Source organism: Channa argus, chromosome 3 (assembly GCF_033026475.1).
Source record: "Channa argus isolate prfri chromosome 3, Channa argus male v1.0, whole genome shotgun sequence".
NCBI lineage: Eukaryota > Metazoa > Chordata > Actinopteri > Anabantiformes > Channidae > Channa > Channa argus.
In genome coordinates this window covers 3,654,311-3,676,403 of record NC_090199.1, presented here as the reverse complement: position 1 = coordinate 3,676,403, position 22,093 = coordinate 3,654,311, and the positions used below count along the sequence as shown (strand labels likewise).

Sequence of the window (22,093 nt, the reverse complement as noted above, 5' to 3'; positions counted from 1 at the left end):
TGCTCTCAGCTGGTTGCTGCTCTGCTCTTTCTAACAACGGATCACAGCAGATCAGGAGGAGCAGTTACTCAGTGTTTCCACCTCCTCTTTAGCCACCCTCCAGCCGGTAGCTCGTCAGGCGAGCACCCAGGTGGTCTATGGCTGAAACTGAGCCAGTTGGATGGGATGCTGGGGATGATGTGCTGGTATAAAATGTGTGTTTGTGCACTGAGCTGTGGCTTACGGCCATACCACCCTGAACACGCCCGATCTCGTCCGATCTCGGAAGCTAAGCAGAGTCGGGCCTGGTTAGTACTTGGATGGGAGACCGCCTGGGAATACCAGGTGCTGTAAGCTTTTCTTTATTCCCCCAGTTTTCTCTTACAGACAGTAGAGGGCGCTGCTGCTGCTGCTGCTGCTGCTGCTGCTTCACTGTAGACAGACTGTTTAAAAAGCACGGAGTGGACGGGGGAGCTGCGTGGAGAACCTCTGGCCCAAACTTCCTCTCACGTCATGTTCACATTATCTTTCATTGTGGGTTTGTTCGGTAAAGGCAGCAAAATGTGCCCTCCCAACGTTTGACCAATGTCAATCCTAAGCTTTTTACTCCTGTAACAAAGTCTACACATCGTTTGAAGTGGCAAGAACATGGAGGCACATATTTGCTCCAGGAAGTGCAGCTGTCAGCCACAATTCGCCACTGTCCTCCTTTAACACACCTTTCACTGTCAGGTGTGTAATAGAAGTTGGTGCTCCGCTCACTGCCAAAGAGAAAAGTGGAGGAAAACCTGGGCTAGAGGGTCAAGACACCAATTTAAGGTCCGTCCAGAGACGCAGAAAGAAGATCACAATTACCATCAGCACAGCTGCATTTTGCTTCCCAAATTAGAATCAGAGGTGCGAGGGCCGTCCTTCGGCGGGAGAGCGTGCACCGGGTGCTTGTATGTCTCCGATGGGGTCCCTCGGGACAAAATGCAATGAAATTGCCCGCGGTCAAACTTTCACGCAGTTTGAACGTCACTTAGCGGTTTGACAACGTTATTGTGCCGGGAGGATTTTAGCCGAGAAAGGAAAAAGTCACCGGCCCCACCAGGTTCTCGTGTCCTGGATCAGGCCGTACTTTTCCAGGCGCAGACTGTTGGCTGAGGAGCCTGTGAGTGGATTGTGGGAAAATTGGTCTGAAGCAATTTTGAGAAGGGATTCTTTGTTTCGGGCGTGTTCAGGGTGGTATGGCCGTAAGCCACGTGAGACCTGGCAAACAGGCCTTTTGAGAAGGAGGTGGTCGACGATCTCTGGCTCTTGTCAGAGGTCACATCGCTCTCGATGTGAGCAAATGAAGCACGGGGGGCATCAAATAAACAGCGGCGTCTTGGAGAGGCGGCCCCCAGCAGGAAAGTGCTTCCACAGTGCTAGTCTGCTCTCAGCTGGTTGCTGCTCTGCTCTTTCTAACAACGGATGACAGCAGATCAGGAGGAGCAGTTACTCAGTGTTTCCACCTCCTCTTTAGCCACCCTCCAGCCGGTAGCTCGTCAGGCGAGCACCCAGGTGGTCTATGGCTGAAACTGAGCCAGTTGGATGGGATGCTGGGGATGATGTGCTTGTATAAAATGTGTGTTTGTGCACTGAGCTGTGGCTTACGGCCATACCACCCTGAACACGCCCGATCTCGTCCGATCTCGGAAGCTAAGCAGGGTCGGGCCTGGTTAGTACTTGGATGGGAGACCGCCTGGGAATACCAGGTGCCGTAAGCATTTTCTGACTCTTGTCAGAGATCATGTCGCCGTTGATAATAATAATAATATGTTGATTTTATCACGGGGGAAATCATAATTGGTCTCACGCAATTTTGAGAAGGGTTTCGCAGAAAACACCACACCCCCTTTGGCTTCGCCTCCAACTTGTGTCTTGTTCCGGTTCTGTGTCATGAGTCATGACTAGAGTCCATTTTGCTTATTAGCATGTTTCGCTTGTGGTAGTTGAGCGCATGTTTCTCTCGTGCGGAGCGTTTGATTCCACGTGTTGTTGTACTGATACATTGAATCAATGTTTGGAAACAATTGACAGCAGCACGAAACTATCTATCGTGAAGATGTTGTTTTCCAAAAACTACAAACTAAAACGCGAGCGAGTAAACAGAGAATCCAGCAAGTCGTCGAGAAACCGATTCAAAACTGTCCGGACAGTGACAGATTTTCTCAGAAATCACTAATCCTGGTCAATATTTACACAAGCAGGTTAGTGATTAACTGGTTTTCTGAGCAGCTGCTCAGAGTCGCAGAATACAAGCAGCGCGGAGCCACCGTCACCCCGTTCGCTCCAGAATGCTGTGCGCCCGGGTTTGGGGAGCTCTGAGGCCCCTGTGCACAAGAGGCCATGCCAGCGCATGGAAACGTGCCCACGGCCACAAAGCAACAGCAAAACTGGACCTCAGCGGGATTTACCCTCCCATTGCTACACCGTTCACTGCCCGGGAGGACGTGGATTATCAGAAACTGGAGGAAAACCTGCAGAAATATGCCAAGATCCCATTTAAAGGTCAGACCCGAGGCACTGCAGACAGACTAGTCATCATAACTCCGATTTTATGAGGCCAGTGGACTCAAGAGGTACAATGTTCAGACCCCTCACAGGGAGATCCTGAATCTGTAACCAGGTGCATGAACACCAGGTCCCGTAAAGTCAGATTTTACGTCATTGGTTCTCAGTCCTGAGTATTTGTTCAAGGACCTGGCAGACAGGACAAAGTTCAGTACGCCGGACAAAATACTTGCAACTTATTGTCTCGCCCTTGTTGGTTTTATTTTGTTACTACATTCCTCAGTTTTACGCAGTGAACCAGGACTAATAGGGTTCTGACAGTATGTTTGTGCATAAGGTATTTTATATGAGAAAAGAAAACAAATGACAGACTCCATTAGTTGGTGTTGTTGATGAGGATTTGATGCTTTTTTTATATGATCTTTTATAATGGCAGACACCGACTTAGTTACTGGTAAAATTTACTTATTTTTTTTTTATATATTTATATATATTTTATTTATTTTTTGACGATGGTCAGTTTTCGACAAAAAAAATAAAGTGTTTTTTTGCTGCAGGTCTGGTGGTTCAGGGCTCAAACGGCGAGTATCCGTATCTGACAGAGGAGGAGCAGGTGGAGGTGGTGAGGACTGTCAGACGCTCACTGCCAGCGGACAAACTGCTGATGGCTGGATCAGGCTGTGAATGTAGGTCTAAATGTGGGGTTGTGTGTGTGTGTGTGTGTGTGTGTGTGTGTGTGTGTGTGTGTACTGTGTGTACTTTTATCCCCTGGATTAAAGACCAGGAAAGTTTCCTGGAGAAAGTCATTTCATTGTTATAATCAGAAATTCCAAAGAGATCCGCCTTGGAATTACATGCCGGAGGGTCTTTTCCCACTCGGCATGTGGCCTGACTCTGGTTCCTGTGGAGGAACTAACTCCATAAAAAGTTCCCCTGTGGAAAAGGGGATTTTAATCAGTGGCTCATTTTTCACTGAAAAATCTAAACATGACTCTTATTATATTGGCGTTTGCTAAAATTTAATAGAGTAACAGTTAAGAACAAAGATCATCAGAAATTATTTTGAGGGAAAAAAAATCTGCAATCACAAAGTTTGCAGTGGAATGTAGGTGCAAAGCATTTCAGAAATAGATGTGTGATATTTTATGTTTTCTTATCTGTTCTGTGCTGTAAATGTGTTGCGTTCTGTTTAAGTGCTTTGTTTTCCGTCTTGTTATTTTGTGTTCTATTCAAAGCGTTGTGTGTTTATCTTTTATGTTGCACTCGTGGGCCACTGCAAACTTTTGTTAACAAGAAAAACTGTAAATCCGATTTTAAGTTTTTAAAGCACAAAAGTACGACAACACAAACTCCAGACGCTAATTAATTTAATTCAGAGTTACAAACATTTGCACTTCAGGCCAACAAAACACACAGTTTTGTTCAGATCAGATATTTGTGTGAGAACTGCTGAGAGCTGCAAGCAACTCTGCATATGTTTCCATCAGAGATTTTAGCGGCTTTAGTTTTACACTCGTTAGCTGAGCTGGTGGTGTCATTATTTTTTTATGGACTGATAATTGAAGTCAAGTGGAGTCTGTAACAGTTTTAGTGGCTGTTCAGTTCTGCAGCACATCATGGACATTCAGAGAGAGTAGAGATTACAATAAATCAATCTATACTGCCCGCACTTCCTGCCTCTTCATGTCACAACCTCCTAGGCTTTTATTTCCCAGATATTTATTCAGTGCATTAACTGGGGACATGTTCGTTATATAAATTGTCTTCGAAGGTCACTTGTCTTGCATTTCTTTTTAATTTTTTATTTCTATTTGTGTTTCACTGATGTTTAGTTTTCCTTTCTCTGTCCTGGGTTTTATATAATCTGTATGAGGCCAAGGTTTTTGTGTTTAGCTTCTCAAGTACGAGAAAGCAGATGTACTTACAAGACTTATAAATGAACCCGTGTGTGAGAAGGTGTATTTGAAAGAAATAAATGTATACAAACCCATAACGGAGAGGCAAGGGAGCTCTAACAAGTACCAAACCTCCTGCTCTTTGATTTTCATCTCCTGTCCTTCACCAAGCGCTGGCACGTCTTCATAAAAGCTTTTTGTGTTGTCCTTCCTCTGCGTGTTCAGCCACCAGAGCCACGGTGCAGCTCACAGAGAAGATGGCGGCGGCCGGAGCCGACGCCGTCCTCGTGGTGACGCCCTGCTTTTACAAGGGCAAGATGGATGCTCGTGCTCTGGTCCAGCACTTCACAAAGGTCTGCCGACACATTTGTACATAAATGCTTGTGAAGATCCCTAATCCCCACACACTTTGCTTCAAGTTTTAAACAAAGGGCTGGTACATGGCTTTATGCCTAAAGTAGAAGGCAGATACTACGACAACAGCATAAATTAGCTCAGTTGAGGTGGATAAAGATGAACATGACATGACTGTAACAAAAGATAAAAGGTGAGATAAAATAGAAAGTTAGAGGTCACGGCCTTCTGTCGGACTTCATAAAGCACCAGATGAGTTTCCAAATAAATACATTTTGGTAGATTCAGGTTCTGTCTCTTAGTGCACAAACCAGGATGCAAAGGAAGGATTTCCATGACCTCACTAATTACGTTTCCATATACAGTGTAGAAATGTTCCAGTTCCCTTTTCAACAGTCTGTCCAGGCCTAATCCGAACTTCAGTCCTAAACGTTAAAGCCAAGTCTTAATCCTTAAACAACTCTATCAGAACGACCCACTTAAAAACCTTAAAAGAACATCTAAATTCTGACAAATTGCAAATATTAGTGAAGTGGACCACTCGTAATGTCAAAGGTTCGGCTTGTATGTCTCGAGGTGAGTGCAGAGTACACACACACACACACGCACACACACACAGATGGAGGTTGAGCTGAAATAATAGAGTGAATAAATGAATACTCTATATGTCAAATAAGATTTTATTGTATAAATGTAAGTAATCTGAGTGTGTGGCAGGACCAACATGGAACTATAACATAAGTTTATACGAAGTCTCTTCTCTCTGTGTCGGGCTGCAGGTGGCAGACAGCAGCCCGGTGCCGGTGGTGTTATACAACGTGCCGGCCAACACGGGCCTGGAGCTGCCGCTTGATGCTGTGGTGCATCTGTCCCAGCATCCAAATATCGTGGGCCTAAAAGACAGCGGAGGAGATGTAAGAAACACGTACACAACATCAAAATGTCTGGAAAACACTGATTTGATGAACACCCAGAAATTATTTCTCCAACTAAACTCTTAAACCTCCAATTAAAAAATAGATGTTTGATGTTAAAAATATTGTCACATCTGAATCAACTGTGTCGGAAGCTCAAATGTTTGAACCAATTACCTCATGCACATAATGGAAGAAAGTGTGACTTGTCATTCAAGGCTCGTTTTATGTGACTACATTTTCCACCAGCTAGGAAACATAACTTTCATATCAGTTTCATTTATGGAGAAAAAATACAAAGTTTGTCCTCTGGGTGGCGCCATAGGAAAAGCTTTGTTGTTACCATAGACTGGATATAGAGGCTTGTTGGCTGAATCAGATTTACCTCTGTTATTTCAGTGTACGTTTTATTGTTCAGATTATACTTACAAGAGTCAAAAAAAAAAAAAAAGTATGCAGCTCTGTCTTGTATTTTCAAGTGGCAGACGGCTGTGGGAACTGTCGACAAACTGCTGCAGTTTCGTCTATGTCAGCAGTACAAACAGTTAATGTGATTTAAAGGAGCCGTACAATGTTTGTACATGGTTCCACCTGTTTCACAAAGCGATACAGGGACACACAACGGAGGAGCAGATCCAACCAATATGTATTTCATACTAATGAGCGAAATAAACCTAAAACTAAGAGTTATCATCTAAATCTGCAGCCTGCTGCTTGTTGTTGTTTTCAGTGACGGCAAGAAAGAATATATTCCTAGAAAAAGCTCCTTAAAAAAAACCCACTGTCCACTCACCTGCACACACTGAAACTAATTCAGAGAGACTTTGGGGACAAGTGATGTGATAAGTGAAGTTTTACATGGTGCAAAATTAAAAGAATTGCAAAACACCAAATAGGAAGTAGGTGCAGCGTCTTTTTTTTAGGTGCAATTCAAACATTAAGACTCTATTTAAGTTGGATATGTAGTGTTTTATTTTTGGGGGCATTATTACTGAGTAGATGTAGCAGCAGAGGGCAAACAGGAAACTGATCCAAAGTCAGTACACTGCAGTTTGGTGGCATGCACATTAACCATTGGGCAACCAGGGAACTGTTTCTGTTGTTATTCCAAAAAAGAAATAAAAATAGTAATTTGACGCAATGTTTTGCCTGTTAAAACTCTCCTGAAGTCACCTGATCAGGTTCTACATGCACGTTTAAGCACAGAAAGAAGTGGATGTGTACAGAAACCATTTTAAATGCAGAGGCCTCTGGTCATAACAGCAGCATAACATTTCAGACATTAAAATTCAAGAAACAGTGGACAATGTATCTGGAGGCTTAAATGAGCTAAGAACAAAGGAAATTGCAGAGAAGTTTTCAATGATAAAAGCTAAAGCAATGAGGCTGATATCAAAGATGAAATACTGTGTAATGTTAAAGTTAACATTTGTAATTCGACAGTAGCACATTTCCTAATTTGGCAGCAATTAAATATTAGATATTCCTTTAATTCTGCACAAAATTCTTAGGAATAGTGTTGTACTGCTTTGCAGGTACCTGTTTAACAAGCTACAATGAAAGTGCAGAGTTTTATCCGACAGGATTTATGATGAGGGAAATTTTATTAAAAAAAAAAACCCAAACCGTTTCAACGTCTTTATTTCTCTTCATCTGTGTGGGAAGTGTTTGTGAGAAGTTGCAAATGGATTTCTGATTTGGGAAATAACATGTTTGTCCACTTGTTGGGAGACAGGAGCGTGGGTGTAGTTCAAGCACGGAGTGGCCCTGCTCCGCTGTAGGCGTGAAGAGGCCAAACACAGAAAACCGAGGGGGATGGGTCAATTTGGAGGAGGCAGACAAGTCGCACAAAGATTACCAGAGATAATCAGGCAGCTCCTGCTATTTGGCAAATTACTTCAGCAAATACAGTATGTCCCAGACTTACATGTATCTGAAATTGATGTGTTATCTGCAGGCTCTGCTGTGGACAGGCTGCTTGGCCAAGTTAAAATGTGCCTCACTGCACAATCACCTCTGATTAATGTAAAATTGGTTGTGAAAAACCTGCATCATTATCATTTTTTTTGTTGCTGTGTTCAAGAAGAAAGGCCACCACTTTCACAACAAAGTGGAAACTGATCTCTAACTAAATAACTACACAAGTGTCCACCTCACCTACATTATTACACGTGACCATTAAAGAAAGCAACTGTTGTCCGGGCGATGCAACGCCTGTCCTGTCTTTTTAAGGACACATATTGTAATTCACATTTTAAACAGTGTCCCAACTGGAAATGGGGTTTGTGTTGTGAATGTAGTGAGTGAGTGATTGATTTTCTTTTAAAATTACAAATTACAAATTATCCTCTGGCATCGTGACTTATTACCAGTATTTATAACAGTTCACCTGAGAGCTGTTAAGATGCTCAATAACAAACGTGTACATCCTGTAGTGACCTGTAGTTGTACACGTACAGCACAAAATGGCCTTTTCTTTTCTAACCTAGATGTTGGCGTCTTCCTGGTTCCCTCGAAAAAAAGTCAATGGGATTTTCCATTTGGATTATCGTTTTTTGATCACACGTTCTAAACTGAGAGGCTTCAAGTGATGACGTCTATTGTTCCAGACAACTGCCTTTAATTAAACACACGTAAAACAAAATAGTGTGATTAATATGTGAAAATCTCCTGTTCTTGTCTTATCTACAGCCAGAAGTGCAAAAGTGCATGGGTTTGTATTTCTGGTGCTGAAGATTGAGCAACAGTTTGATTTTCTGTCTGTAGAGATGATCAATAAAGAGTGACAGCTTTCAGATGTGACAAACATTTTTGAATACGTTAATAATGTGAAGGAAAACCAGCTTTGTGAACGGCCGTGAGGCCGAGCTGTCAGGTGTCGGAGGCGTAAATCTCACTTGAGACATTCGTCAACCCCCAGTCTTTCCTAACTAAGTCCAATATTAGGTCTCTAACAAGCTCTCCGCTCATCCGTGAAGCTTTTAATGTGCTTGTCATGAACTTAACATATCTGCTGCTTTAATAAACTCCTCCCTAAGCGCTCATTAAAATCGCATCTCGCCGGACCTCATCTCCTCTAATCTAATCTATCCTCCTGCCCACGCTGTTGCACACACACATCCGTGTTGTTACTTGAAGTTTGTGCGGCTCCCGCGTGTGCCAGGCGTGTGAATCTGGAGAGAGTTACGGCGAAGCATCATCACCTTTGCACAGCGAGCGAATCACCCTGTCTGATCAATCCAAACAATTATCTCTGCCTCTCTCTCTAATTCGAATAATTACAACACCTGTTTTTTATAGATGTGTCTTAACAGCTCACACCTGGAAAAATGGGCACAAGCACTTGAATATGACACGTTTAACACACAAACACTGCAGATGTATTTTATTTTTTTCAGTTGTGGCAAAAATGCAGTGTTTATTTAATGACAAGCTTAATGAACTTAAAACTATTGCCCCCACGTTCTCAGTATGTTCCTGCTTACAACTAACTATTCAGTCCGATTTTCTTTACATTTTTCATAACATTTCATGTATAACCATTCAAAAGAGTCAAGATTTTATACATGCAGAAGCTACAGTTCACTTCTATGAAGCCTGAGGGCTAAGCCACAATAAATAAAACCACCTGCCTCGTGTCGCGTGGGCCCCTCTGACCTTTGGAGGCCTGAACCCCATAAGGTCTCTGAAGTGATCCTCTGGTATCTGGCACCAAGACTTCAGCAGCAGATCTTTTAGGGGCTGGAAGTTATAAATTGTTTTTGTTGTGTTTTTCCAACACAGCTCTTGATCAGATTGAGGTTGAGGGATGAATTTGGAGGCTAAGGTGTAATTTTGCATTTTAGGGTGGAAACACACTTTCAAGAAAACAAAGCAAACAAAAAAATATATATATAATAAAGTTGAATTGAAAATATAGATTATAAATGATTAAATTTTGGTAACTTGCTAACAAAAAAACCTTAGCAGGTGCATTAATCTCTATTGATATATTTGATTGTAAAATGGTGATGGGAGGAGGAGCCATGCAACACAACTACAACTGAGCTGTGTTCATCTGTTTTCATACATTTACCAAATCTCCAACATTAAAACTGTTCCAATTTGGCTATTTGTGGTTCCCTGTTTCTAGTGGTTCTCATGAATGGATAGAAAACTATCACTGGCTTAATTTGATTGTGAAGAAAACTTAAAACCACGATTATTCTCAGTTAAGTTCAAACAAAGGGCTTTTTAGTGGGAGACATTAGTTTGTTTCCCATAGATGTTTGTACCCACATTTAAACCCCAATTATGATGTTTCCCCAAACCTAACCAGATGTGTTTGGGCCTAATCTTAAGAAGGTTCCAGGTTCATGAGAATAACCACAACATTTGAGTGCAGCATAGAGCAGGATAAGAACCTACTGAACCTACTGGAAGGAAGTAGGTCCCCTAGTGAATCATTACTCTGGACTCATTTGGTGGAATTATCCTCTTTGAAACATAAACATCCATCCAATTTATATTTACTGTTTGTTGTCACTTATAATAATAATAATAATAATAATATTATTATTATTATTATTATTATTATTATTATTATTATTATCCTATAAAAATCAGGTTTATGCACATTTGGCTTGTTGTTATCCTTAGCCAGGATTTGTACTGTTGTTGTGTTTAAAACAACCAGCTTGAAGCAGGTTAAGCTTCTTTGCACAATGGATCCTCGTTGTTTTGCCAGAGCCAAGTCACTGGCTGGACGTCCTTGAAATGAAGAAGAGGGCTACGTACTTGGGGTCAGAAGGTCCTCTGAACTCCTGCCGTCCTCGCTGAGAATCAAAAAAGAAATCAAATGCATATTTTCCCTCACATGTGCAGGCTCTCGCCGTGCTGCACTGTTATTTTTAATTTTTTCCCACTGAGGAGCTCAATCTAAATAGCCAGAGCTCTCAAGCTTTCCGAAGAGCAGCAGGAGGTCACGTAACCTGATTGACTGACTGATCAATTACAGTCCTTCGGTTAGAAATGACTGATATCTGAAAACTGATTGACACCCGATGTTTAAAAATAGATCTGCGGTGACACGATGGAAGCTGAGACCGGAGGCTGGAGGTTTTTCCCTATGGAGTTCTCAGCTTCACGTGCAGAGCATTCATTGACTCATCCCGTGCTCCCTTTGAACATCTCAGGTCTATTTGGATTCTCCACTTCGTATCCAGATTGACAAAAGAGAATTTAAAGAGGTGCAACAAAACAGGAAGCTGAATTATTCATGAGCTCTCCCGATCCTCTTCTGAAGTTGATTTCCTTTTTTTTTTTTTTTCTCACTTGGGACTTGTCTTTTTGGGGTTTTTTTTTTTTTTGCTTTGTCTTCCTCTTCGATCCCCCTCCCTCCAAAACCTCCTCTCTGTAGAATCGATGCTCATCTCAATTTGAGGGATTTGTTTACCTTGTGAGCTGTTGGTTTTGTCATCGTCTCTTTGACAGCCTCCCCCGAGGCTTTAAAGAAAATTAAAACTGCGCCAAATATGAGTTGTGACAGCAATGAGGAGTGATGACATTGAAAGAATTCTATTTTTTACCTTTTGTTTCCTTCTTTGTTTGTCTCAGATCACACGGATCGGCCTGATTGTTCACAAAACCAAAACGCAGGATTTCCAGGTGTTGGCAGGCTCAGCGGGGTTTCTCATGGCTGCCTATTGTGTTGGTAAGAAGCCTACAACATTACTAACGGTGCAGTTTTCCCTCACATGCAGAGGTTGGTTGCCTTCATACGCCCGAGGCTGCGATCTCCCCTACTGTTTGCTTCCTTTTCATCCCAAACCAAAGTGAAGTAATTGTCTTTTTGTACGTCTTTTATTTCGGGTCCCCGCTGCACAGTCACAAGTGTAAAGAAAGGTCAACAACAATACATGAAACTAGTCTAATCTTGTTTTTGTTCCACGACAAACTGCTCACGATCAGATGTCACCGTTCTCCTGTTTCTACCTACAAGCCCTTTCATTCTGGGGTCACTTCCTGCCGATTCAGATTTTGCTCAGACTCCGGATCACTAAAGGGATCGTGTGTCACTTTTCGCTGAATGTGCAAACTTTTAGGTACATCCTGATATTGAGTTGCACAGGCTACATGTCCTCCACATGTCCCCTCACAAATATTTACATTAATGTCATTTTTTTCCTTTACTGCCAGATTCATTTCTGACCTACTTCTGATATTTATTGAGATAGAAAATCCATTACAGACATTTGCATATGTAATCACTGTAATTGATCATGTAAAATGTTTTAGAAGGTCAGCAGTTCGATCCCCGGCTCATCCGTCCCCTGTGTTGAAGCATCCTTTAATAAGACCCTGAAGTTCTAGAGATCAAGGCTTCGTTTGGACATGGCTGGAGCTGCATTGGTACAGCTGTCCATGAAACCCAAGGTCTGTGGTTGGTCTTGGAACATGTTAGTGTTGTTAGACGAGACGCTAAACCCCAAGTTGTTTGGGGGGGGGTCACTGTCACCTCTGTGTGTGTGTGTGTGTGTGTGTGTGTGTTTCTCTTGTACAATAAATGTAAATGAGTGTACCATCAAATTAGACCTGACACAGCAAGAAAAAAGCTTCGTCAACAAGGTACAAGCTATAAAACCTTCACTGTCCAATTCAGGGATAAATAGACATTTTTTTCTGCTTCATGATGGGATTGGATCCACAGCTGTACAGTACATTAAACACACAGCAATTAAAAATCAAGGATTGGAGTTAACTATGGAGTTAAGTCTTTACTGGAAGCTTCCAGTAAAGCAAAATGATGATGTACTGAAAAACTAGAACAGACTAAAGGTCTTGAGCTAATTAGTCATATTTTACAATAGTACAACAACAAGGAGACAGGATTTAGTTCAGTGGAAGCTAAACATTACTGCAATGAATAAAGTACACTAAAGAATAAAATACACAATTTTATTACAATTTTTAATTTTTAAAAATTTAGCAAAGCTGCCACTATAGTGTCTGCTTTGTTTAGCAAGAAACTGCCGGTGAAAACGTTTAATTCATAAATAATGAATGAACAATGTTAATATGTGCTTGCTCTGACAAAACGGACTGCGTATCAATGTCAGGTAAACTGCTACAAAGCTGCGGATGTTGCAAAGAGCAAAATCTTTCACAGCAAAAGAAGTTGGTTTAGGGTTTTACAAGGGCAGTTTAAAGCAGAGGAGGCGACTCTTTGTTTAGTTAGAGTCAGTGAAATCGATGTTGTCCTAAAGTCAGACCTCTGCCTGTGCAAACATTCTGTCTTTAATAGGCTACAACATCACCCAACGTTCTCGCCAGAGGCAGCCAACTATAATATTTTACTATTAGTCATAATGAGCTGCTGTATGGACTGTTCTCTCATTTATTTTCTACACAACCGAGTCTCCTGACAGTTGTCCACCACCTCTAAGTAAGCAGTTAGCAGCTGTTTGCAACAAACAAACTCCGACAGGGCAAGTTGCCAGCACCAAACAGTGCAGAGAGCTAACAGATGGCTGATTAAAACAGTGAAACATCAAGCTTGTTAAGATCCAGAGATTTTTCTCAGGAGCTGTTTTAATAGAAAAACATATTTCATATACACGAGAGCTGATCAAGTCTGAATGTCACAACCACACTCAAAATAGTGTTTATGGGGGACTGAAAAGTGGGAGCTCAGTGGTGGAGTGGTTAGGGCTGCCAGCTCCCTGGTTCGATTCCCTGGCTTTCTGTGGCCTTTCTGTCTGGAGTTGTCATCTTTGCCGTCAGTTACTCCAGTTTCCTTCGACAGTCCGAAGACATGCATGTTAATTGGGTAATTGGTAAACTCTAAATTGCCCATAGGTGTGAATATGAGTATGTCTCCCGGTGGCCCTGAGATAGACTGGGAACTTGTCCAGGGTGGACACCACCTCATACATCAAGAAATGTAAATAAATAAAGTACTACGTTCATTAATGAAAAGCTAATCGCGAGGAAGTGGTTTGGGTGGATGGCAGGTGTATAATGTACAGGACCATCACACTCTGAGTTCACCTCAGAAGACTTTTGTGTAGTTAAACTTAGGCAGTAAACCACTTTGGTGGTTTAGATCATAAATTACACTCTGAATTGTTCATACTTGTGTTAAAGCGGATGTTCTCATTCAATATGAGGAGCGATGAGTCTGGCTAATGTTTTTGAACAACTAACCAAACATGAGTGGAGGAGATTCAGAGCTGGCTTTAGTGTCTATATGGTGATTGTCGACAATAACCAAAGTTATTCTTTAAGGCTGTGCCATGATATCACAGTCACACGGAGGGAACCGTTGTGAGGCGATGGTGACTTTTAACCATTCAAATCATCCTCCAAACCAAAAAGACATTTGTGCCAAATTCCAAGAAGTTCCCTCTTGGACTTCAAGAGATGTTGTGTTCACAAGAATTAATGGACATGTGCGTGGTCACAGGGATCGTGACCTTTGACCAGGAAAATCCAACTTTACCATCAAAGCTTCTGGCAACAGCCTGTTACAGTTTAATACTGTGGTCTGCAACTAGATCAGCAACATTTAATTGAAATGTTTCGTAACAACGTGCAACTTGACGTTTATGTTAATGTGGACAGTTATATTAGGTTGGGATGCTCGAAACCCACCCCGCCAGGCGCGACACTGCCCACTCACCAAGGGCAGGCAGGACCCCCGAATGGACAAGCTGAAAGCTGTAGATAGTTTCTTAGGATCAGTGTTGATTCAGAAGAACTTGGAATAAGTATCCTGTTTTCAGCTTAACTGCCGTGTACCTCCCAACAATTCGCTGGTTTAAGAATCATCACATGTGACAGAGAAATGTTTGATCCTTCAAACTTGCAGTCAATCCTCTTTCACGGCAGCATTTTGAGGGGACATCGTCTGCCTACTTGGTATTCTGGCCACGTACATACAGTGTACTGTAAACTCAGATTACACGTCAGTGTGATGCTCAGGAAACTAATGAGTCATGTTCTCCCACTCCCAGCATTTTTAAACACACACACACACACACACACACACACACAGCTCTCTGATCTTTGTTCTCATCTCCATAAGTGAAATATGGGAGTAATTGGCAGTGTGTATGTGTGACTGACTGACACAGCTAATGCAGAGCAAGGTGCTGCTTAGTGATTGATATGATAATGTGTCCATGCTGTGAGCTCGTGTTCAAGTTTTGATGTCCAAATTTATGCCCTCAACACCCCCTGCAATGATGCCGAAGGGTCTATCTGTCAGTCAAGCTCTCCAGGAGCCTCAGGGCTAAAAGATTTGATGGAAAAAGTTAAAGGCTATTAGCCCACATCTACTCCTGTACTCAGACTCATACTATAGTATAGTTTTTTTCAGTTGAAATCGCTCGGATTTAAGCGTAAATCTGTTCTCACATTAGTCTTATTTCTGTCCCAGAAATATGGCAAACCCCAAGGTGTTAAATCATACATTGTCACAGTGAATTATTTATCATGTTTACTGTGAGCTATACTGCTAACGTGAATTCAGTTAAGGGGGAGCTGCAGTGAAACCAGGAAGTTGGGTTTTTGTTCCATGAGAGAGCAGCTTTGCAGCATAACCCCCCCAGGCCCCCCAAAAGTGTCAGAAGAGTAAAAAACTATTCATTCTTTCACTTTTTAGTTTGTTCTTCCAGCTTAGACGAGACCTTCAGTGTTTGAATGTGGTTTAGAAAAATAGAAAGATTTGTTTGAATATGCGATCTTCCCTATTTGAAGCATAGGTTTGTCTTATGGTCAGCAGTCACAATAAAGGAGTTTATCATTTTCAAGCCTGTCTTAAAACAGTTGTTAGATGTCTGGATACACATTGCTTTGCTTCTTTGCATGATGTGACAGCTTTAACTTGAACTGTGCTCACAGACAGTGATTTCTGGAAGTGGTCCGGAGCCCACGCAGTGATGTCCAACGGAGAATCAGGCCTGTTTTTAATGCAGGGCCACCTGAGGGCCCAAACATCACATGCGTGTACTTTTGACCTTTGGCCTTGTCCCTTGAGGAACATTTTTCTGAAATAGTTCAACATTCTTTAGGTGCAGTTTGTCACAGATTGGTGAACCCTCTTTACATTCAGTTGACTATCTGAAATGCTCTTTTTAGACCCAGTCATGTTACTACAGCATTACATTCACCAAAGACAAAAAATTTAAAAAATTATCATTGTCTCACATTTACGAAAAACAGATCTCGTAAATACGCGTTACAGAACTACGGATATGAGATCTGTAGTTCCAACTTATTATTTTCGTATTTTCAACTTCTACAGGAAACAGGAATTATTGTGTTGCCATGGATACGAAGAATCACACTATACATTGATTTTCAGTTAATAGTCTACGCGAGATATGGATCTCGTAATTACGAGATAAGGTCTCTAATTTGTTTTCTTGGATGTATGCAATGCACCACTGCAATGTTACTGACCTTTTGCCAATTAACCTAATTAGTTGTTAAATACTCCTTTTTCATTTGCAGCAATTACTTTTCCATCTTTTTTTGAGATGTGTTGCTGCCATCAAATTCAATATTTTCCATGAAATATTAACATGTCTCAGTTTCAACAACTGATATGTTGTTTATGTTCATTTGTAAATAAAATGTGGTTTGATGAGACTTTTTTGAAATTGGGGTTGTAGAACTTTCCTAGACAAATGATATTTGGAGAAGGTGCAGGAATAATCAGCTGCAGCAGCTGATATTAATTAGTTATTTTCAAAATCAACAGAGCCATTAAAGACAACTTAAACTTTACCACTATGGTCCTTTTAAAGTCACGAATAGCTCATATTTCAGGCAATATAATCTTGTGTGTTATTTCGTAAACCCCTTAATTTTCATATGTGTGTCTCACAACATGTGTATACTGCGCCATAGATTTAACAATAGGAAATGTATTTTGAATTATCTGGACCACACCCACATGTTCGATGGGTTTTTATGGATTAATGGACTATGTCGGTTAATTTAATTTCTATGCTTTTGAAGGCTGGGTCCACTTTTGTTGGCTCCAGCTTAGAATCCTCACTTTACTGTGCTAATTTCCTGCACATTTTCAGTTTGATTTTGCCGTATATTACAGTCTATTTCAGTCCAGCCTTTAATGTTTCTTTTCACAAGCTGTCACTCGCAGTGCAGCGAGGAGGCGGGGCCGCACGCCTGTCCATCAGCAGCTATAGGTAAGCTGCTGTCAGCTGTGAGATCTGAGCTTTGACAGGCCACAGAAATATAAATAAGACCGAAAATCTGCCCATCAGCAGCCGTTGACTCATCTATCCACCGCGACAACTCCAAGGCTGAGGACACAGGCTCTCTCTCTGCCTCCCCCCCTCACCAATCACAGACAATGGGATGCCAAGATGAAAGGCCATGATATCTTGTTGCCTGGGAAAATGTGTGTGTGTGTCTAGCTCTGTAAATGAAACAACGATCTGTCAGGGAAGGAAAGGAAATGGATGGAAAGCTGGATTTCCATCGCCAACCCGCGGCGTGGTGACAGTAAATCATTGATGTCTGTTGTGTGTTGACAGTTGTAAAAGCGGGAGAATGATGTGCAGCTTGATTTAAGGAGGACGAACGTCGAGCTTAAAAACAGACAGAAAACACAGCTTGTTGTCCTGTTCAGTTTTATCTCGAGGTGTTTCAACACTGAATTCTGTGCACATGCTGTCAGGTAGACACCTCCACCTGAGGGAGCTGAAGGATTTACTATACACGGGTCTCTGTTGGCTGAGGGAATCCTCTGACCTCTCGGGTCAACCCACGTGTGTGGATGTGTGGATCCTACATATTGAGTTGCCTGTTTGCACACAGTTAATCTCATTCAGCTCTTGTTTGTACAGCGCTACTTTGCAAATGTATTATTTCCATCTCTGGTGCCCCACTTTGATTCAAGATTAGAGTAACAATTTTCGATTAATTGTGGAAGAAAATGAAGGCAGAGAACAAAGCACTGTATATGTCTCAGAAATTCAAACGAGTTTGTCATTTAAAGTTGCCGTGCGTTGTCCGTTTGTCTCCAGGTGCAGTTGGTGGTGTGTGCGCGCTGGCTAACGTGTTGGGCGGGGAGCTGTGTGAGTTGGAGCGCCTGTGCGTGTCCGGACGCTGGGAGGAAGCCAGACTCTTGCAGCAGCGTCTGATTGAGCCCAACGCCGCCGTGAGTACCATCTGCTACACTGTGGACGCTTTCATCCAAAGCACCGCAGACACAAACCTCCACAGATAGTGACAGACTGGAGGTTTAGTCATATTTCCTAATAGTCGGGAGGCCGACATCACTGGTTACATTAGAGCTCAGTAAGTGAAGATAAACCATAAAAGTTTTGCAGACCTGCAAAACTGTATTTGCTCCTGATACTTTCAGTCTTTCAATGTTCACTTTCTCCCAGATTACTTAGAGATTATTTTCAAATTTAACAGAAACAGCCACTTGGACTCCTGCAACGTCTGAAGGGATATTAATTACATCTGGCACTATCCATCTGACTCATGGATGAACTGATTAGATTATGACGCTGGACAGATGGCGTCCAAACAACCATGATGGAGTAATTGTGGTTACACTGTGTTTATAAATCGGAGTCACAATTTAATGTTAATGTTCAACTTAGTTTTGTTCAATTACTGTGTAAAAGATAAAGAAGCCAAATTACACTTTGCATTTTTAGTTGTAACCTAACTGTCCATATTAAACAACAGTAAATTTCACAATAATTAGCTGAACGCAAGCAGAAGAAATCACACATAAACAAAATCTGTCGATTTTTGCACTTGTAAATCATCCAAAACTATTCCAGTAGTGCCCCAGAATAATAGTACAAACCAGAAATTGTGAAAAACATGGCTTCTTGAAGAATAAAATTACTTGGACGACTTGAAGTCAGTGTAACATTCGGATTCGAACAAAGAGCGGATACTATAAATGATTAATACAAAATTACAGTGGCTTGCTGTAAATTTCAGACGTTCAGACCAGGAGCTTAAAAACGTTTACTGACGGGAAGAAAAAGCCGCCTTTTGCTATTGAGCTTTGATGAACTTCTACAGTATATGAAACTAAAATAGACACCAAATGAGACGAGGTTTGCGCTTGAATGCACAAAGTTAAATGTCTGAGTTGCCTGTGGTTTGAGTGAGATGTATGAATAAACGGCACTGAACGCTTTGCTTCAGGCTACGAAAAATGTCTGTTGCGGTGTGTTAAAAGTCACTGCCCTAGCAGCATCAGTCTACCACAGAACCACCTCCACACGCTGCATCAGGGAGACTCCACTCTTACACCAAGTAGCTCAGCAGCCAGATATCGATCACAAACACTGATTTGAAATGTGTTGCTGATGAAGCCTGGAAATCACACTACACTTTCTGTGTGGCGAGTGACCGGTGCTCCGTGTTGCTAGGTGACCCGGAAGTTGGGAGTTCCCGCCCTTAAGCAAGCGATGCAGTGGTTCGGTTACCATGGCGGCGCCTGTCGATCACCTCTTCAGCCGCTCACTGACGCCGAGACCCAGCAGCTGAGGGGAGAGTTTTCATCCAACGGCTGGCTGTGAGGTGACAGAGAGAGAGAGAGGGGGGAGTGTGTGTGTGTGTGTGTGTGTGTGTGTGTCTTCCCTGTACCAGGAAGCACCTTAGCTCCTCTTAGCTTAGCACCTTAGAATAAATACAGATATTGCTGCCTCACAGCTCCTCATTATCTGCTTTACATTAGAAGTAACACATGAATGCAAATTGTTGCCAAAAGCAGTTACTTGTCTAAATGCTGAAAAAGAATGTTGTTAAATGTAAAATATCATAGACTGTTTGCTTTGAAATCATGTCACAAAAGAAGCTGAAACTGTGAACAAATGTAAAATTCAGTTATTTTTAATAGAGTAATTGTAATATAGATCATTGGTTAATTAAAAAAAGATCCAACCTTCCGAAACTGGCTCATGGATCAATTATTGTGTCTCACAACACAAACTCATAACTGCGAAGCTAAACCTGCCTAACAGACCAAAGCCAGTGGACCTGTTCAGGATTTTAGTTTGTGGAGCGTCGGGACAAGAGAGGCTGAAGCTGAGGACCAAGAGACAGCGTGCACGACAAAAGTGTGAGGATCAACAGGTCACTTAGGTACTGAGTGTGTGTGTGTGTGTGTGTGTGTGTGTGTGTGTGTGTGTGTGAGAAGGTGCTGAGCGTTGTGTTGTATGTGTGTGTATGAGCCTGATCAACGACACCAAACAAGAGACCAAATAAAAAATGTTTATTTGTGACGGTTACAACAAGTTTTTTTTTTTTTTTACAGTAACTAGAACGTTACCTGAAGTTCAGTTTGTTATTTATATATATAATCAAGTCAACTTTTGTTTAGTGGTCGGATGTGATGCAAACCTTCCCAAAAACAGTACTAATACTCTGTATTGCAGTTTAAATAGTAATAAGTGACTTTATTAAGGGGGGTCTGCTGCTGTGACTGTTGGTTTCCTGACAGTCATGTATACTTATCACTAAATAGACGCCATGTTAAATTTTTATTCAATTCACTTCAGTGCTGCATTGTCATTGTCATAATAACACAGGCTATAAGTAACAGCACCGTGTCGTTAGAGCATCGTACCACCGCATAGCAACGATGTAACAAAGTGCAGGCAAAGCTGTTGGAACCGTAAGGATACGTCATGTACTGCACCATATATAGGACACACCAAAAGAAAAGGAACATAAACCAAACGTGGGGAGAATGGTGTGAATGTTGCAACAATGCAAGCTCCAGCTCAAGGTCCGGTGTGTGTGATGATGGGTGGAGGCACAGAGGAGGGAGACTGTCCATTCAGCATCCTCACCGCCTGAGCATAGAGGCTGTGAGCCAGTCTGGAGGTTCTGTACCTGCTACCTGGCAGCAGCAGATGGAACAGGTGACGTGCACTTGTCGCAGATGGTGCCCATCTCCCGAAGACTCCTCCCGATGATTTTACACATAGTTTAAAGGTGAAGCATTGCACTTAATCACTGCACCAGCCCTTTTTGTAGAAACATAAACCTGAGCTGCTACAGTTTCAATTTCTCGGTGTGGACATTTTAGCGTGTAAGTTTCAGTATCTGTGCAAATGAGAGCCGTTATTTAGACATAGTGTGTCACTTATTCACCATATTTAAAATAAGAGTTCGTTATCAGCTGCATTTTTACATCCTTATCATCTTCCCATTCCTTGAAATTGATGTGGTATAAGAAGCGAGAGCCTGTGTGTCACCTCTACATTGTGTGTATGTTCTAGTTGCAGGTTTGGATGCATAGAAATGGCAGCGAGAGTCTCTCAAAGCCACAGTACACAGTCCCTCCCCCTCTGTGTGCTCCGCTTCGCTCTCCACGCTCTGCTCAGCCCTTCAGGTAGTCGGCGGTGTTATTACAGCAAATTAAATGGGAAGGCTGCAAAAAATACCCAATGAAGCGGAAATCACTGGAATTCTTTCATTGGCTGGAAGCGTGAACAAATATCTCTGTGCTGCTGCCAGCGCTGTTTAATGAGTTTAGCTCAAGAGTCTTCGGCAGCAACTCTTCACATTAGGAAAGCTTTCAGTTTTTTCAGTTTCAGAGGGAAACAAACTCTGAGCCAAATGCACGAGCCTGCATCTTCTTCTTCACCTTCTACTTTTATTTGGGGGCAGTGATGCCTTTTTTGCCTTTTTTGGTACAGTATGAACAAGTATTTTTCATGGACTTGTCTTAATTCTGTGTTGTCCCCCCCGTGTTCCACTTTACCACAGGAGCCATTGTCACAACAAAATATTGGTAATAGCTGAACTTTGGTAGTATTACTACAATACCTTGAAGAAGGTACATACAACCCTTTTTCTTACTGCATTTTAAGGCACCTGTTCAAGGAGCTTTGATACGATGAGGTGAAATCTTTCAGTCATTCACTCATTTGTAAAGCGTCTCTCTCTGCAAAGGCCGGTGACTGAGCTTCAAGGTTTCGCCAAAAGACGTAAAGCAGGTTTTTGAATGCTCAAGTGTTTACTATGTGTCTTGAAGGCTGCAAACCCTTTTCTTCCTTTCAGAGACAGATAATTAGAATTATATTGCTGAACCCAAGCTAAACCTTTTAATAATTTGTTTTTTCGTGTTTTCATCAAATTGGGCTCTTGAAACTCAATGTAATTTCAACTTTCTGAAGGTCCCACTGAGGATCATCACTCCAAGTTTTTGCACTTTCCACCTATAAAACAAACGCAGGAACTTGGTTTTGAGCCACTTCTCTTCCTCGTGTAGTTGCAGTTTCTGGAAGCAGCCACATGGAGGTGACACACGCCACCGTGCTGCTCCTTTGCTGCCTGCTTTGCCTCCAGGGCTTCCCTTTAGTCTCAATTAGCAGGATCTTGGATCCGCAGAGGCCAGTGATGCCAACGGTTCCAGTG

At 42.0% G+C, this 22,093-nt stretch overlaps 1 protein-coding gene and 2 non-coding genes across 4 annotated transcripts; all 3 read left to right on the top strand.

Moving 5' to 3' along the window:
* The first annotated feature begins 217 nt into the window (after positions 1-217).
* Positions 218-336, top strand: LOC137124767 (5S ribosomal RNA). The gene has a single exon (XR_010914076.1). It is a non-coding gene; the product is annotated as a 5S ribosomal RNA (ribosomal RNA).
* Positions 337-1,611: 1,275 nt separating this feature from the next.
* Positions 1,612-1,730, top strand: LOC137124761 (5S ribosomal RNA). Its single transcript, XR_010914070.1, has one exon. It is a non-coding gene; the product is annotated as a 5S ribosomal RNA (ribosomal RNA).
* Positions 1,731-1,922: 192 nt separating this feature from the next.
* hoga1 (4-hydroxy-2-oxoglutarate aldolase 1) lies at positions 1,923-19,619 on the top strand. Of its 2 annotated transcripts, none has more exons than XM_067498870.1 (7): positions 1,923-2,514; positions 3,075-3,203; positions 4,638-4,765; positions 5,546-5,680; positions 11,276-11,372; positions 17,719-17,852; positions 19,096-19,619. In XM_067498870.1, exons 1-7 carry the CDS (start codon positions 2,301-2,303, stop codon positions 19,243-19,245), a joined length of 987 nt encoding a protein of 328 aa, XP_067354971.1. In that variant the 5' UTR covers positions 1,923-2,300; the 3' UTR covers positions 19,246-19,619. The 2 variants fall into 2 exon arrangements, with proteins under 2 accessions (XP_067354971.1, XP_067354972.1); XM_067498871.1 differs by lacking the exon at positions 1,923-2,514 and adding an exon at positions 2,932-2,971.
* The last annotated feature ends 2,474 nt before the right edge of the window (positions 19,620-22,093 follow it).